This window comes from Magnolia sinica, chromosome 1, assembly GCF_029962835.1.
Source record: "Magnolia sinica isolate HGM2019 chromosome 1, MsV1, whole genome shotgun sequence".
NCBI lineage: Eukaryota > Viridiplantae > Streptophyta > Magnoliopsida > Magnoliales > Magnoliaceae > Magnolia > Magnolia sinica.
Genome location: NC_080573.1, coordinates 5,820,025 through 5,838,939, shown reverse-complemented (window position 1 = coordinate 5,838,939; position 18,915 = coordinate 5,820,025). Strand labels below are relative to the sequence as shown.

General features: G+C 40.2%; 2 protein-coding genes across 2 annotated transcripts; one reads left to right on the top strand and one right to left on the bottom strand.

The window, feature by feature from the left end:
* The first annotated feature begins 416 nt into the window (after nt 1-416).
* On the top strand, nt 417-2,646 carry LOC131237675 (scarecrow-like protein 32). The gene has a single exon (XM_058235578.1). The coding sequence runs from the start codon at nt 669-671 to the stop codon at nt 2,004-2,006; it is 1,338 nt and encodes a 445-aa protein (XP_058091561.1). The 5' UTR covers nt 417-668; the 3' UTR covers nt 2,007-2,646.
* A 3,219-nt stretch (nt 2,647-5,865) lies between these two features.
* On the bottom strand, nt 5,866-16,673 carry LOC131237670 (alpha-terpineol synthase, chloroplastic-like). Its single transcript, XM_058235566.1, has 7 exons — nt 16,434-16,673; nt 15,888-16,149; nt 13,443-13,818; nt 12,228-12,446; nt 7,544-7,682; nt 6,449-6,697; nt 5,866-6,278 (listed from the first exon to the last, which is right to left on the bottom strand). Exons 1-7 carry the CDS (start codon nt 16,665-16,667, stop codon nt 5,976-5,978), a joined length of 1,782 nt encoding a protein of 593 aa, XP_058091549.1. The 5' UTR covers nt 16,668-16,673; the 3' UTR covers nt 5,866-5,975.
* Nucleotides 16,674-18,915: the final 2,242 nt, after the last annotated feature.

Sequence of the window (18,915 nt, the reverse complement as noted above, 5' to 3'; positions counted from 1 at the left end):
TCCTACCCACACTGCCATCACATGTGCCAATATGGAACAGGCATGAAAGATCCAAGCTTTCCATCAGGTAGGCCACACTGTTTAGATATTCTGGCCCAAAAATCAGTTTATTTCATCACTCAAGTGGGCCACAGAGTAGAAGACTTTTAGCCATTTATTTGTTTTGTATGCTGTAGTCCACCTTAGTAGTGAAATGATCAGACTTTTTAGGCAGAAGAACTAAAGAACTTGGCCCACCTGACAGAAAGCTCAGATCTCGCACATTTGTGTCATATTGGCATGCGTGTTTGCGTGTGGATGGGCAGGGCTCCACACACGTGGCAGCAGCATACTTCTTGCTTGCATATATATAGAGCATGGAAGAAAGTAGACTGTGGCCCATCTCTCTCTCATCCGCATTTAGAACACCACTCCTTGTAGAGATTTCCAAGTCCCAAAACACCTCAAAACTCCGCAATCCCAGATCTTCCACAAGATAAACCCTCCCTCCTTAATCCCCATCTCACCACTTATCATCCGCCACGTGCCCAAATATCACCACAGTTACAACCATCTGCATCACTATACCATCGTCTCTTTTATCAAACCCTCCATGCGCGAGAAAGAAAGAAAATCCAAGGCCTAACCCAAACCCTAATTCTAATCTCTCCACATCCCTTCAAAACAAAATGAAGGCCGAACTTAGGGGCACCCCAAAACCTATCACCCTCCCAAACCCTAATCTCTTCAACACTCCTCAAGGTTCTCTCTCTGGTGCCCTAAAGGGCTGCCTGGGCAGCTTAGATGGCGCTTGCATAGAGAAGCTTCTCCTCCACTGTGCAAGTGCCCTAGAGTGCAACGACATAACCCTAGCGCAACAAGTGATGTGGGTACTCAACAATGTCGCTTCGTCACTCGGCGACCCTAACCAAAGGCTCACCTCATGGTTCTTGAGGGCACTCATCTCCAAGGCTTCTAGGGTTTGCCCTACTTCCATGAACTTCCATGGCACTGCTACCCTTCAGCGGGCCACGACAAGATCGATGACTGTGACTGAGCTAGCAGGTTATGTGGACCTCATTCCATGGCACAGGTTTGGTTTCTGCACAGCGAATAGCGCCATCTTTAAGGAGATCGAAGGGCACTCAAAGGTACATATCTTGGATTTCAGTATTACACACTGTATGCAATGGCCTACACTCATTGATGCCCTAGCAAAGAGGCCTGAAGGTGCTCCGTCTCTTCGCATCACAGTGCCATCCTCTAGGCCACCCGTTCCTCCTTTGCTCAATGTCCCTTGTGAAGAAGTAGGTCTACGTTTGGCAAATTTTGCTAAGTTAAGGGATGTCTCCTTTGAATTTCATGTAATTGAAGGCCCTTCATCTAATCCTAGTGATGTTTTATCGGAGTCCTCTTTGCTCCACCATGAATTTCTCTTGGCCCAGCTGAATCCCTCTTCACTGGACCTTCGAGATGATGAGGTCTTAATCATTAATTGCCAGAATTGGGTGCGATACTTATCCGATGAGCTGGTTGTGAGCACTCAAGATCCTTCTCTCCGAGACAGGTTTCTAGATGCTATTCGAAGTCTCAATCCTAGTATTGTTGTTGTGGTTGATGAGGATTCAGATTTGGACTCCCCGAGCCTCACATCAAGGATTACTGCGTGTTTCAACTATTTGTGGATACCGTTTGATGCTTTAGAGACTTTCTTGCCTAAGGATAGTTGCCAAAGGATGGAATATGAAGCCGATGTCGGGCACAAGATTGAGAACATCATTGGCTTTGAAGGGGTACAGAGGATCGAGAGGTTGGAATCCGGCAATCGGTTGGTGCAACGCATGAAGAAAGCCCAGTTTCAAAGTGTCCCATTTTGTGAGGAGACTGTGAGGGAAGTGAGGTTCTTATTAGATGAGCATGCTAGTGGCTGGGGAATGAAGAGGGAAGATGACATGTTGGTGCTCACATGGAAGGGCCATAATTCAGTCTTTGCTACAGCTTGGGTGCCTTGTAGGATTGATGAGTAAAAGGGTGAGGAATGACTTATTAGGGGCTCTAAGGTATGTTTGGATGCTCAATCTGATTGAATTGCCTGAATCCAATCTAATATAGTAGAAATGACCAACTTGGGACTATCTCAAGATAGCTCTCGTAATCGATTAAGAGCAAAATGGTGTTTGGACATTATTTTCAACTAAAATGGTGCCACCCCACTTGGTTCATTTCTTCTCTGTTGAACTGGATTTTTGAAATTCAATGAAGCGAGCATCCAAACGCACCATAGGGAGATGGATATACTTTGTGGTCCAAGGTGAGAACCACGACAAAATATGGTAGCTTTCGCCGTTGGGAGAAGGCTGCAAAAGGGTACTGAGACATGGAGGAAAATGGAAATTAGGTTCGAAGATAAAGTTCATGCATGTCACCGTTGTGGTCGAGCCATGGATATGTTCACATGAAGAGAAATGTACATATTGTCCATATGTGTGAGACTCTGAGCAGATCCTCTTCTTTTTTTTTTTTTTTTTTTGCATGATTCTAGTTTGGAAGCTTTAGTGTAAAATACAAATTAGTGCACTTGATGTGATTGGAGACAAAACGCCCCATAAGCTATATTAGCCTTTTCTTAATGCCCTGTCAAGGAAACAAGAATGTTAATTTGTTAAATCCGTCAACTTGTGAAATTCCCGAATTTGCATTGAATTTTGATTTGGCAAATTGCAAAATAACCTGTTTTAGAATAGAACCATAGATCGATCCATGAATTTTGTACGTTTACTACTATGGTTGAGCATTTATTGCAATGAAATAATTTTTTTATCGCTTTTAAAAGATTCTTATTTTATAATTTGCCAGTCTTTACTTCTTTTTCTTCTTCTTCTTCTTCTTCTTCTTCTTCTTCTCTCTCTCTCTCTCTCTCTCTCTCTCTCTCTCTCTCTTTATTTATTTATTTATTTAATTGTTTGGATTTGGATTTCCACAAATCCATGGATGATGATGGTATGGATTTGCAAAATTCATGAATCAGGCAGATTTTCAGTAAAAAATAAACACAGAAGATATGAAATCCATTGATTTCACAAATCCCTAACCCAAATCACTCAATCCAAACAGATTTTGGGGGAAATGATAACATTATGGCAAGTACCACTATTGTGACAAATATTGCCAATATTATGAGATTTTCTTGCCATAAAACTAAATGAGATTATGGGGAGATCTTCTAAATATTTATAGTTTTTTTCTCTCCCTAGCATAAATATAACCATTGCACATGTATGCACACATGCACGTGTACTTTTAAAATTATTCATTAACAATAAATAAATTACTACTATTATTTTTTTATGGTGATTTTCCCATATTTATCTCAAGAAAATCCTCAATTTTTTTAAAAATAAAAAATAAAAAATCCCCAGAACGCCATTTGTCACTATGACGTATCATCTGTCCAACTTATGCCACTTGCGTAGGACATCAGTGCCATAAAAACAGTAGGCCCCACTACGAAGATTACTTGGGACAAAATTCAGGCTGTTCCACTCATCAGGTGGGCCACAACCTTGGAATCGATGTGGCCCACCTAATGTGGGGATCGGCCTGATTTGATTAAGGATGATCTTCATGACGGTGCCCGCAGTTTTCATGTACTATAGAAGTGCCATGTTAAGGAGAGAGACCGTTATAGAGTGGTGGTGGAGAGTGATTCAGCGGCGGTGGTGGACATGTTCTCGAAGTCGGACCAAGTTCTGTGGAAGGCCTTTTATTAGAAAAGGCACTACGAAGACCTCAAGAATGTAGCCATCATCTCGATCGTCCATACCCCTAGAGAGGCCAGCAGAGTGGTGGATAGCTTAGCCCGCCTTGGCAGTGCTGATCAGCAAAACAGGGTCATTACAGACCCTTCTCTTCTCCTTCCCCTCACCAAAGGAGACCTAGTCCTACACAGATCAGGCCTAGGAGCTGTTAAAATCAGCTCAAATCTGGATAACCTTTCTTGGTATTAGTTTATGAGGGTCATGATAGGCCGCCCCTTTCCCTTTTTTGTTGGGGTGCACGGCCGATTAGACATTGTGTAATGATGCTGTTCAGTTCCCTCATCTAATATACACATCTTGAGTTAAACAAAAAAAATGTTGAGGAGAGAGACTGAACTGTACTCAAGTCTTGGTACCTTGTTTGTACGTGATTAGCCCTTCTTTCTTAGTCCGGCTGACAAATCAAACGGTATGAAATCTTTTTTCTTTGGTGCATATACCTGTCGTGGCTAGTAACCGTTGGATAGAAGGCTTTTCTAGTGGATTGCACATGGATCCCAAATCACTATGTTTATGTTGTGGGATCACCAACACTGCCGAAGGTGAACAATGCCTGCATTGCCTATGTCCATACAAACCCTAACGTCCTTTGGAAAAACTGCGTCCTGCAATCCAGGCAGTGTTCTGTAGGGCCCATCATGATGCATGTCTTTTATCCATCCTGTCCATTCTTTTTTACCATGCCATTTAGCTTTGACCCCAAAAATGAGGTAAATTAGCTGCTTTCTTTGGCCGCCTTTGATTGTCCTTTGATTTCCTTGTATTATAAGCCACAAGAGGCTCAGTTGAGTTGGTCATACGGCTGTGGAGGTGGAAGTGGTTTGCTTGCCTCATATCATTGTAAAGGCCTACTCCAGATCAATAAATTTACATGGGTTCCAACCCATGGCTCATTGGTAGACAATTCATTTCAACATTGAGGTCATGGTTCAAGTACCAATGTGGGAGTGTGTGTTTAAAAAAAAAATCAATAAATTTACAATGGTGTGATCCTGCCAAGTAATGTGCCTGAGGCATATAGACAATAATGTGGACACCATATTCCATCTAAAAGTTTCTAGGGTATGCATCAACCTTCCAAGCATTCCCCATATTCCCCATTGCTAACATGGTCTGGCCTGCCTGAGTTATGACTTAGTAAGGATTTTGGTATTTAGACCTAAACGATGGGGGCACATCTATTGGATGAGTTGGATGGCATTTCACACTTTATAGTGGGCTCTACAGAGCTCGAAAATATGGTAATTGCCATGTGATCATGCCCAAAAAGAAATCTGGCAGTGATTGAACAATCCTTATCATTTAATCGTGGTGCCCACAAATTCTCTTACTGAGGAAATCCATGGCTTTGGGTTTTGGGTATAGAGTACAATGTAAATGTGCAAAGATACTGAAAGATTACCATACATTGTAAATGAGAAAGTTACCTTAAATCTAAGGTAAGGAAAAGTTCAACTTTCATCGAGTGGACCACACTTATATTTTGCTATTTATCAATGGCTACACATCATTTTCATGGTATGAATCCACTTGATAAGTTGGTGAGGTTGAGTTCTTCACCAGGTGATCCTCATGGTGGTGCCAATGTATTGAAAGGGAGGATTTCACATGCACTTACAGGTTGTCCACCGGCCGGTTGAACTTGATACCTTCTCATCTAGGGCTTTGTGTGAAAGTTCAAGGTCACCCAGTGCACCAGGCAATTCCCTTCTTAAAGTAACCATCTATTTTCCTAGAATGTGGATTAGATGGTTACCATAATCTGACCAAAGTGACAGGATGCCTGAGATGATTGATTGGGCATACACCCTTTTTGTTTTTTTTTTTGTTTTTTGTTTTTTGTTTTTTTTTTGTTTTTTTCCATAAATAGTCACTTTTTATCATCTATTTCAAGCTATTCATCCAATGGTTAGGATAATCCAAATCAGTAAAACTTTCTCCAACAAAGGCTCTAATGAATAGGATTGACTGAATGGACGGTGCAGATCACAACTGTCCAAAACGCAACTAGGTTGCCTAGTGCACCAGATCAATTCCATTCTTTAATCTAAACCAGTGAAATCAATGATAATGCAAACACATAAATATATTTTCACATACCAAGGTTCACAACAATAGGCTACATGCACACGCGACCACAAAAATACTAGCCCATGGATTACATGAATCGAACCAAGCTTATATCTTCTTAAGTGGTATGGGCTCAACCAGTAGTGCTGTGACCCGAGCCTTGGTCTCTTCATGTGGACGACCGAACCCATCTCCGAACTGGTACACACATTCAGAAATCCGCCCAAGCCCTACACAGCCATTGATGAAAGCTGGAGGGAATGGAGAACAACTGAGGCACTCCTCACTTAACTTCTTCCATGTTTCATCGATCACACCTCTAACATGTTCACGAGCAGCTACTTCTGAGGCACCGGTTTCATGCATGTGACATTCCACGGCTTTCCGTACATCACCTCTTGCTAGCTCATACTATATCAATGAAAAACATGCAATTACATGTTAAACAACAATCAATGAATTAGTGGAGTTGTTCTTGTTATCTTTGCAAAGTCCAAACATGCAAACGGGGAATTTATATGTGATATTCAATCAGGGCACAATGACGATGAAGTTTGAGAGAGAAGGTAAAGCTTGCATACCGTCGAAGTTCCCACATCGTCGCAGAGTCGGAGAATGATGGATGGAAAAATCACGAGATTGTGATAATTCTCCAGACCTTCTAATACCTCCTTTGTGATCTTCAATCTCATTGAAAAATAGCCATGAACGAGTATGATGGGTGCTCCTATGGAGATCCATCCATTGTCCAGGTACTCCTTAAATGGTGGCGTATGGCCGCTGTAGTACCACCTCGCCTCGGTCATGTATGTCTTACACAAATCTCCCCACTAAACAAGCACAACATTTCAAGATAATCAGATAAAAGTATATGGATATGTCTATGCAGGACACCAGTAGTAGGGATTGGCCGGTTTTGGAATTTGGGCTTAAGCCCAAGCCCATTTTTTTTTATTGAAGGGTTCAAAATATTTTCATGACAGACCCTATCAGTTTGTCTTGGGTCAGGTGCTTAAGCCCACGCCCTTCAAGAGAAAGCCATAAACAAGCACGGAGCTTGGATTTAAATGAGTCCAGCTTGACCCCTTGGCCTATGGGTGGAAATGGGCCAGGTAGGCTGGCCCGCAGAACTTGATGCCATGCATGGACCTATTAGTTCGGCCGCTGGTCTGGGCCCACTCAATTTACAGGTCGGGCATGGGCTCATGTAGTTTTAGCCCAACCTGGCCTGACCCATACATGTGTTATATCCTACAAATATGCCATTCCAATTCTTGAACGTAGACCATTTCATTGCCCTAAAATGCCTATTTCTTCGTGCATATATGGTCTACTTGATCAACAGATAAATTAAGAACATTCCAGCAGGAAATGAATATATATATATTTCAATTTTCGGACTGCGTTGGTTTGGGTCCCACCAGGCCCAGGCCTAACCAATTTTTCAGGCATAGGCTTCGGCCTATTGTGCTAGGCGCATGCCTGGTTCGGGCCTTGGGTCTTAAGTGTTGAGTCAGAATTGGGGCTAGCCAAGCCAAACCGGGCCTTTTGCCACCCTAACATGGGCTGAAAAGACCAACTAGGCCATTTGGTTATGGGTTAGGTGGAAAGCCCAAACGGCGCGCCTGGTCACTGTTATAGTGACAAGATTGAGTACTAATGAACTGATGCAATACCATTTTCTTTAGGCATGGCAAGACATCCACACCCTGTTCTTTTAGAGTGTCATAAGCCAGTGCATTAACATTGTTGAAGAGGACCATGTAACATATCTTCATGTATTCTGGAAGCTTTTCAATTGCATCGGTGGTCCACCTGAAAGTACCATCAGATAAGAGGGAGAATCTCTGTTAGTTAAACTATTACATTTCCATTACTCGTCCACTGATCCATATGTGATGAGTAGGGGTCACCACCGTTCTCTAACGGTGTGAAACTAACATAGGAGCCTACCCATTTTTTTCCACATTTCAAAGTGTCTAACTTATGGGTCTGGGGTCATTGCGTCGGGATTCATTTTTCAATGACTCTGATCAGCAGGAAGAACGAAGGATGTACCGATTGGGTCTATCCAGCTGTTGGGCCTCATCTGCATGGCTTATGTTTCAAGAGTCACACCTACCAGAAAAATTTATCCATCACTTTCCTTAAATCTCCCCCTTCAAATTTTGACTGCTAACCATTGCAACCGTCTGAAATTGCTTTTCGTTTATATCTTACCAACGATTTGGACGGATGGTCCACATTTTAGGGCTCGTTTGGATAGTAAATTACTTTACATAAGTAACTTATACCTCAAGCCGCTTACACTGGTTTCTACTTGTGACGCAGGGGAGGACGTGAGGTCGAGCACCGTCTTCCTCAAGAGGATAACTATTCCGAATCCACGGAACTTCTCTGGACTCCTCACAGAGACTTCTCGAATCCACGAGGAAAGAAAGCAGAAAATAGAAATAAATTCTAATAAATTCGAAATTGATTAATGAATTATTAAAAACGAGTTCACAACCCTTTAAATAAGGGTACCAAGCAATGGGAAAGAAATCATAATCAAACTACAACTCAAACTCCTAGAATCCGCGACTTACTATAAATAGTAAACTTACTATTTATAGACGGTCGTGATGTCTACTAGTGCGCAAGGTTTTCGGCCAAAAATAGTAAGTGTCCTATTTGGCTTCACCAAACCGTTCCCCTAATTATTCTAAGCTCTTTTCACGTTGGGCACAACTCCTAAAGCCCGATGGATGAAGAGTTATAATCAAACTAAAACTTACTATTTATAGTAAAAACGAAATTAAAACAGGGAAACGACCGTCGATCAAGGGGTTTTTCGCAATTTCGGGCTGCGCAACCCGGCGTGGCTGGGTTGGTTGGCTAAAGTAGCTCGTTCTACCCCAAAATCATATATTTTACGTCAGATAATTCATTCCGGATTGCGAGATACGCCCGATCTAAGGTCCGATGGTCCGGATCACTTTTGTCGTCGACCGGGCCTTTTCTAATCCATCTTGGCCATAAAACTATCCGTGACCCGCTCTACATCAACTTGTTCAAAGGAGAAACAACATATTTATCAGCCAAACAGTAGAAAAGTATACTCAATTTCCAATGGAAGAACTTATCTCTCAATTTTGTTTGTTCCACCCTTAATATCCACTGTCTATCTTGTGGGACCATCCTTATATGTGGACTGTTTAGTTTGCTATATTAGGGCCACGTTGGCCCCTCTTCATTTTGAATTGTCCATCATGCGAGGCCAACCTTTAACATGGTCCATTTATTTTGTTATAGTAGGCCCACCTTGTGTTAAATCACCACTTTCTCTAAGAGCTCGAGCCGTTAAAGAAAGTGGTATCAATGTATATAAGGGGAATTTAAAAGCCCCATCTTCATTTTAAGATGGCCGTCATGTGGGCCAACCTTCAATGTGGACCATCCACCTTGCGAGGCCCACTTTTGAAGCGGGTTGACCATCATGTAGAGCCACCTTGGATGTGGGTCGTCCATTATACACAGCTCATCTTGGATGTGGGTTATTCATGAATATGGGCTTACATTCGATGTGAATTGTCCTCATGTGGGGCCACCATCAATGTTAATGTCCATCATGTGGGCCTCACCTTCAATATCCACCGCCCATCACATGGAGCCCACCTTTGATGTGGACCATCCATCATGTGGGCTCCACCTTCAATATTCACCACCCATCAGGTGGAACCCACCTTTGAAGTGGATTGTCCATCGTGTGGGCCCCACCTTCAATGTGGGTCGTCTATCACACACAGTATGCCTTTGTAACACACGAAAGAGCATGACACAATAATGAGAAAGATCATCATCCTCGTCAAATAGGTAAAACCATTAATCCACAAAGTAGTTCTTAAATCTAGAGGTAAAAAAAATATATTTTGAATTGTATTATTCAATAATAATTTTAAAATGCTTGATTACACCACTTATATAAAAGACTCAAAATCTTAATAGAAATATTAATTTGAGTAGAATAAAAATTACTCGAAATAATAAGTTTTGCAAAAAAAAAAAAGTCCTAAAATAAATTTATCAAGCATTCATGGCATGATTACAATTAATTTGTAAAAAAGAGGAAATTCCAAAACTCTAGAATGAATGAGATAAGACAACTAAAATATACTAAAAATAATAAATGATTTCTAAAAATGTAATTTTGAAATGGAAGGGTACATTTTCTTATGAAATGGACGCACACGAACCGCTACGAGGGTTGGCTGAACTTGAATGGCCTGCTATATAAAGATCGATAGGTCGTGTGTTTCGTGATAATACCCAGATCAAAAGTTATGGCTGGTTTACGTCCAAACTTCGAATGACAATTTCTCTATATCCAGAATGAATATTTTTGATCTGAACATATATACCTGGGGCCTAGTTACGTCATGCCTTACTTAGAACTACATCATGATCTGATGGACTATGTTTGCTTCTTCTGTTTGGACTTCTTTCGATCTGTGCTAAGAATATGTCCGCAACTCGCTTTACATCACTTGGATATGGGCTATTTATCATTAGGGAACAATCTTTGATGTGAACCGTCTATTATATGAGGCCCACCTTGATGTGGGTCATCCATCATGTGGAGTCCACCTTCGATGTCCATTGCCCATCATGTGGATCTCACCTTTGATGTGAACGGTCCATTATGTGGGCCCCACCTTCAATGTAGGTCATCCATCATGCGAGGCTCGCCTTGGATGTGGGCCATATATTATGTGGGCCCATGTTACTATCCATCACGTGGGAACCTCCTTTAATATGGACTGTCCATCATGTGGGCCCACCTTCGACATGGACTCTCTATCATGTAGGGTCATATTTGACCTGAACAATCCATCACACGGAGAGATGGGAGGGGGAGAGAAATAGAAAAGTAGAAAGTTAATAATTTAGTCACCGTATGGAATCCAAACAGCCACTTACTAAGTGTTAGGAGTGTATTCACATTTATTTGCAGGAGTATTTTGGTCATATAGAACTACATGAAAAATACATGATTTAAAAGAACTGTTAAAAGTTGGTTGTACTTTTAATAGATGCATAGATATAGATTCATTTAAAATAGAAAATAAAAATAAAAATTGCACTATGCTTTTAGACCACCATAAGTTATAGTGCTCCTAGTTTCATTTGCACCATAGAAAATCCAATCCATTGATCCAGACTATTAATTAGGACCAGCAAAAATTTCATGGTCTACCTTGCAATTGGTATGACAAATAGAACCATTTGATCAATAACCTTTCATATTAACGGTCAAGATCACAAAATAGTCCCACTTAAAAAAATTGATACATCTATTTGTTAGGACCGGTCATGGATTGCTTCCAATTATAATGAATCACTTTTATTAGGCAACCGTGGCCATTCCATCCATGGCATGGAAAATGAATGGCTACAAACAATCAATCATAGATTGAATCATGTCATCTGAATCATAGCCCATGAAGTGTGGTCTTCACTCAACGGATCGTTCACAAATCATTCAATTTAATTTGAACACGTGGACATTAATCTCCATACACAATCACCTGTCCAACAAATACTTTTTATGAACCATTCATGGTTCATATTATCATTCAAGATGCACTCTGTGTTGTATTTGATGTCTTAAATCAAGTTGGATATACAGCCTACCAGTGCCATCGACAAACTATTTGATGTCACTTTCGATGACATTGAACTGTGCTTGATCCCTTCGAGATTTTTCAGATTCTTTCTAGTTAGTCACTAGACTATTAGGGTGTGCTTGATCCCTTCGAGATTTTTCAGATTCTTTCTAGTTAGTCACTAGACTATCAGGGCGTCTTATCGATGCCATCAAAGGGCGTTCGATGCATTTTTGATGCCATTGAACATACCTTGATGGCATTGAGAATTTTCGGAAAGGATTGTTGAGGTGTTATTTCGATGCCATCAATGTGGCTTCGATGCCATTGTGAGATTTATTTTCTTACTCGATTGTGATCCTTCTAAAGGCTATATATTAGAGTATAATTGGGATTGGAAGGTATTCCAAGGATTTCTAATAGTTATAGGGTTTCAATGGTGTAGCAAGGGTTTGATTCAATGTTGTTTGAATTAGGTAAGTGCTATCTATCGCTTTGTGTTGTGGTTTTTTCCCGCAAGGGTATTTCCACGTTAAATTGTTGTGTCTGCTTGGTGCGATTGGATTACATCTCTTGGCTCACCTCTGAAATCATCTTATTTGGTACCCCAACACTATGGGGGTGGAAACCTGCCCCCTACCATGCTGTGGTACAGTGGGGCTGTATACCCTATCAAAACCCATTTGCAGAAAGTAGAAATGAAATCAGTACTAACCTTTGGACGGCATCTGTGAAGAGCTCTAATTCATCCAACGAACCATAGACGTCGTAGACATCATCAATCATTGTTATAATTTGACTAGCTTGAGTAACCACGTCCCTGGAATATTGATATTGTGGCTCAAAGGCCACACCAAGACCGAACAAAAAACACTCCACCACACGATCTCTAATAAAAGGTAAGATTTCCATGGTACCCAGATCTTTCCACCACCTACAAACACACAATGAATCAATTACCAGATAGAAAGAAATAGTACTGTGCAACGTGTATGAGGAGAGTTACCATCCTAACATACGATGTACCGTTAAATGTGTGTCCAGACCATAATTTCAGGACCTGGTGGGTCAACTTGGTACTCAGGTTAGCAAACTCGGCCTGGTCACCAACTGCGTCACTAGGTCAAGATGTACTTGGATTGAGCATGACTCGGGGCTGACTCGCCACAGTCCACCTACTCCAAACACGAGTCTGTTTCATCATATATATATGTGGGAAAAGGTACTATGCGCTCGACCTCATAAGCTCCCGTGAGGTCGAGCTGTGTGGGCTCCACTGTGATGCGTGTCGACCATCAACACCTTGCATTTGATGGGTCCCCTCTAAATTATGGGATATCCCAAAAATCAGCCGTATACGGAACTCAGGTGGGCAATACCATCTAAAATCATGTGAAGACACCGTTAAAACATATAAAAGCACTTGGTGGGGCCCACCTGAGTTTTTAATGATGCTGAAACTTGGTCTGAACCCTCATCCAAGTGGGACTCACATAATGGATGGGCTGGATTTGCAAACCACATCTCGATGGGCCCAAAAAACTGATTATGAATGTTTTAATGGTGCATAGCCCCTCCCCACTTCTGTATGTGGTGTGGCCCACACAAGTTATGGATTGACTTGATTTTTGAGACCTAGGCCCACGATGGAATGGTGCATCTGACTGATGGGGTAGATTTTTGAAGTGCATCACGGTGGGGCCCACACAACTCGACCTCATAGGACAGACTTGTGAGGTCCAGCGCATTGTACCTTTTCCCTATATATATATATATATATATATATATATATATATATATATAAATATATATATATATGCTCAGCTGAGCACCAGTTCTCATGACTTCTTGTGACAATTTTATAAGAACTCATCATACGTTATGTGAGTCCAAAATCTGAATGGTCCATGTGATGCATGCATGTCCTTACCTGGCCATGTCTCTAACATTGTTCTTATGAAAGGCTTGCACCCTGTTGTAATCCAATTTAGCCAGTTCAAGTAGGAAAGGCTTCATGTGCTTTTCTTTCTCATACACCTCCTCTATGTACCACCTAGCTTCTAACCTTGGTTCCATGTAATGCATTGGAAGTTCCAATGCATGTGTCACTTGTTTGGCAAGACTTGGGTCTATGTTCCCTTTGATACCCTTGAGATGTTTGGTTGTGAAGGCTTTGGCCACATCCAAGACAGTTTCTCCTATAAATCCAAGGTGTGAAGCTTCATACAAACTCAACATCCCTTTTATGTCCTGGCTAAGGTATGCTTTGAAACTACCTGTCTCATCCATGAAGCTGTTGAACACATCTGCAACATCACACCAGAAGATGGGTGCTTGCTTGAAATTTTAAGCTGCGTTTGGATGCACTATTGAAACCGAATGCAATAGTTAGTTCACTACTTATCCTACATTTGAATGAACTGTGGAAAACAAAATGTTTTCTGTAGATGTTACGTTTTCCATCCATTGCGACAATAAAGTAATCCATGGAAAGTTATTATTATTATTATTATTATTATTATTATTATTATTATTATTATTATCCATAGTTTTCCTCAAAAAAATGGCATTTTCCTTTGGGATTTTGACATTACTGGTAGTGTGGTATGGTCAAATTTCTAAAAACGAATGGTTTCAAATATTTTTACACTAGTCAGCTGATAGGTATTAAAACTATTTTTAGACCAAATTGCCCCTATACACTAAAAAAGGTAATGATGAATGAAGAGAGGATGGTGGCTCTAAATCCTGTGCTGAATGGTAATGTACCTGGTTGTATGTGGGCTCATTTTGATTTAAGTTTTTAATGTTCACGGTCTATCAGTTGTACGAGCTCATCGGAATATATAACTTAAAAAATGAAGCTTATTTATAGATGAAGTGGACCAAACCACATTAAATAGTATGACTTGCACGCAACCGTTGAAAACTATCAGGTGGGCCATAGACCTTTTCTATAAATATGATATTTTTGCTTTCCTTTAATTTCATCCAATATTTATGATATTATAAATAGGTTAGATGGCATACAAACATCACTGTGGGCCTCACAGAGCTGACTTTGTATTGGTCTTGGTTAATCACATGTAGTTACGATAAAAACTTGTGTGATTTGACCATTATGATTCTTGATGCCCATAAAAAAAAGTTGATTATATCCATTTGATCACAGGGCCCATTAAAAAGTAGATCTCCGTTGATAATATTTATGACTTATGATTTTCATAATAATGTGTGAACTTCACGCTGTTTCGAACTATCAATGGCCCATGGTGAGAAAAAAAATATCAACTATTTGCTTGAACAATATATATTCTCTTGTTGTATTGTGGGCCATCAGATCTAAAGATTTTGGTCATTTTCTGGACATTTATCTTCTTTAAAATATAGTGTTTTCCTTTTCTCCCGGAAAAGATAATAATCTTCATTTCCATACTTTTAATAAGATAGATTTTACTCTTTGACCATTGACCATTTCAAATTTCCTTAAAATCACAAATTTAAATAAACAATCATTTTAGGGTTATTTTCACAATTTCCTTATTCATAGTTTTCCTTACACGAGACATGTTAGTTTCTAACTTTCGCGTTCTTCATATCCACTAATCCAAATAGTCCTAAAAAGAAACGTCCAAATCTTACCTTTCTTAGTATTTTATTTTAGAGCTAGGCTCTCATTTGTAATTAGACGATTTTCAAGGAGAACTGGTCATCTATATCAGCAGCACAACAATATAATCTTTGCCAATAACATCACACTTGGTGTGGGACATCTCTACGTACTTTGAAAACCGTTCGCCCCACCATGAAGATCTCCCCTTCTAAAAAATAAGGTTGATTCCCTCACAATGTTGGCCACACATATATGTTGAGTCAGACGATAGGCCGTCCATTGATTCCAATGGTGTGGTCCATCTCATGAACTAGCTAGCCTGACTTTTGGGTCAGGTGATGATATTCACAACATCCCCAGTTCCCATCTCTGCATGCTTCTAGGCCCTAAAAAAAAATCAAAAACAAAAAGAAGACTGGTGGTGGGGCATGTTGGCATGAAGAACGGTTCAGCAACACAGGTTGTCAATTGAGTAAATTTCTAAGTTAGACACTAGCTTGATGGGAATGGTACAATAATTTGGTAATTTGATCTCAATCTAACAAATTATTGCAATTTACTACAACGGCGCATCCAAACTTCGCGTGTTTGGATGCTAAGTGAAAATCACCAAAATATAATTATCTTCTTTAGCATTCATATGGAGGGTGTGTTCTCAAGGGGAAAAAAAAACCAATTCATTAAACTTGTTATTGCGATTCAATTCCATACTGCAACCAAACACAGCAATCCAAGAAAATGGAACCTATAGAGCATATGTACCTTGTGAGACCTTGTACCCATGTTGTCTAAGTAGTCTAAAGCGAAGGGCCGTAACATTTAAATCTTTCTTCATCTCTTTGTCATTTTCGCAGTTGGATATTGCATCTAGGGCTTCCTTAATCTCTAACTCAAAGAGATAAGCCAACCCTAAACGTTGGATGACACCGATCAACTCGAGTAGAGTGAAGGGCTCAGTTGTTGCTCTGAGCAAACACTTTGATTCTTCTGCAAGTCGCTCGATGCCTCTAACATATGCGTCGTCCTGTGCAACAGATGTATAATAAGGAAGAATGATGTAGCTAGTCCTAAAAATGGTGACAAATCCCCACTGTAAATCACGCAATCCTAAACATGGGCCCCAAACTACCATTACACCAACCAAACTACCGTAGGATATGATTTCCCTGTTCAGCATGGATTGCTGGTCATTTTTCATTTTAGCCATCCATCTGATGGCCACCAATTCGATGGTTGATATGGTCGATGTGGCTACTGTTTGGGACACATGAATCAAATCTACAATGGATGGGATAACAATTAGATTACCGTGTAATCAGTCTTCAGTGATTGCACAAAATCGTAATCCAAAACGGGTGGCTGGTAATTCGCGTTCCGGCGTATGATTGTTGGTTGCACCATGTCAGTTGTCGCTGCACATCTGATGTACCTGGCCACGTGGACATTGGTCTGGGCACTCTGTGGCCCACTTCTAAGTGGCAAGCGTGTGGGGGAGAAAGGTGGGGAGAGGGAGAGGGAGAAGGAGAGGAGATTAAGAGCCATTTTTACGTGAGCTGTGATTGCTATTCTCATTTGTAATGTATTTATAGGAGCCGTTGGCATGAAACATGTGTGAGTCCTTGCGTGAGAGTACACAACGTTTGCAGTGAAATAGGACCGATGCTATAAGCATCCGAACTGCTCATCTGCTGGAACTCATCTGTGCAGTGAAGTAGGACCGGTGCAACAGCGATTTTAGGATACATATATATTATCTTAAAATGGCTATTGCTCGAAAAGAATCCGACGCTATAATGATCTGAACCGTTCATCTCCTAGACCTCATCTGTTCTTTTTCTTTTTCTAAATAAAAAAATAATTTCCGAAAGGTGGGACCATACCACACCATCAATTTTATTGATATCAAAAATTTGGTTAGGTTTGCAAATGTAGATCTATTTTAACAATTCCTCATCTCCTTTACTCCACCGTTGATGGTATGTATCTGCAAGATCATACGAGATGGATGATCCCAGGCACTTCTAAGAGGACTTTTGATAATTAGAAATGGACGGTTGTAAAAGGAAAAGAAAAACTACAACCTTCATGCAAAAATCGATCGTCCAATGAGAAGACCAGGATCATCCAAACATTGGCAGGCATTGCGGGCCCACTGTGATGTATATGTTTTATCCATGCTGTCCATCCGTTTTACCAGCTCATTTTATTGCATGAGCCAAAATAAGATGGAAAAGCTCAAGGGGACTACAACATTGGAAACAGTGGTGGTTGAACGCCCATTACTAGAAACTTCTTCATACTAAAGTTTTGAATCAAGCTGCTATTTGTGTTTTCCCTTCATCAAGATCTGTGACCTTGAGAACTGCTAACTGGTTGGATGGAAAATAAACATCATGGTGGGCCCTAGGATGGTTTCAATCGTGGCGTCATTATTCTCACTATTTCACGTGGTGTGGTCTACTTGAAATTTTGATGTGCTTCATTCTTGGATTAATACCCTAAAAGAAGCTGGTAAAACGGATGAACGGTGTGGATATAAAACAAATACATCATGGTGGCCCACTGGCAGGGTCACCAGGGAATCTGCTTCTGTGAATGGCATGCATGGCAACACCACCTAATCTGTGGTCCAGCAGAGATGAAACGATTAATAGCCTGAATGGCGTACATGTCAGCACACCCGCTCGGGCCTGCATGGATAACACCAAATAAGTTATTTTTTCTACTTACAGCTGTAGATAATTAACTTATTTCCAACAAATAAGTTTGATTTATGATTAATTATAAATAATTTTTTTATTTAAAATTACTTAATCATTTCAGTTAATTTTTCCAGCTGTTTTACTTTTCATAAGTCACTGAAGAATGGTATAGGGGAGACGAAAGAGAGGAGAAGCTGATAAGTAGAAACTAAAATAAAGTTACTTGTGATATAAGTAACTTATCTTAACAACTTATGATCCAAACCGCCCTTAATGTCTCTATTTTATTTCTAAGCATAGATTGCGAGAATAATAAATTACAGATTTATAATTAAATTTGCAAGTAGCTCGTACGTCCATGTACTACTTCTCAACTTTTGTTATTTTTTACGTGGCGAGTCACGAACTGTTGGATCAGAGGTCATGTCAAAATGATCCAAACCGTTTATACAATGGGCCTCACTGTGGATGGATGATACCCAGAAAATCTTCAAAATTGGACGATGATATTGATGGTCCACGAAACAAAGGTTTCATTCCATAGTCAAAATAAAAGAGTTAAATGAGCATAAGGCATTGATATTCTAATATGAGGGTTCTCTTATTGGGTGTCCGTATTCAAAATTTTCACGATGAGGTCCATCAAAGAAATGGTTTCGATCACTGCAACGTGACCCAAAATCCTACATGCTAAGAGTGGAGGATTCAAGATCCTACTCGCAGATGTGGCCATTGCAATTCAGTACCATCTTAACTAGATTTTGTTTTTGACTTGGAACATGCTTTGCAGAGAAAAGTTCAATATGCTGGCATACTGTGATGGATGACACGCAGGGAATTGGAAACTATTGAGAAATTGCAAGCATGCCATCTTGTTGTATTATGAAAGGCATCCAATGGTGCTATTTCAACAAACAAGTGTCTACAAAACACATGTTTGAGCTATCCGACCAACGTGATTTTAAACCTGATTTTAAATTGAGTGTGTGTGTGTGTGTGTATATATATATATATATATATATATATAGTGTGTGTGTATATATATATATATATATATATATATATATATATATATATATATATATAGT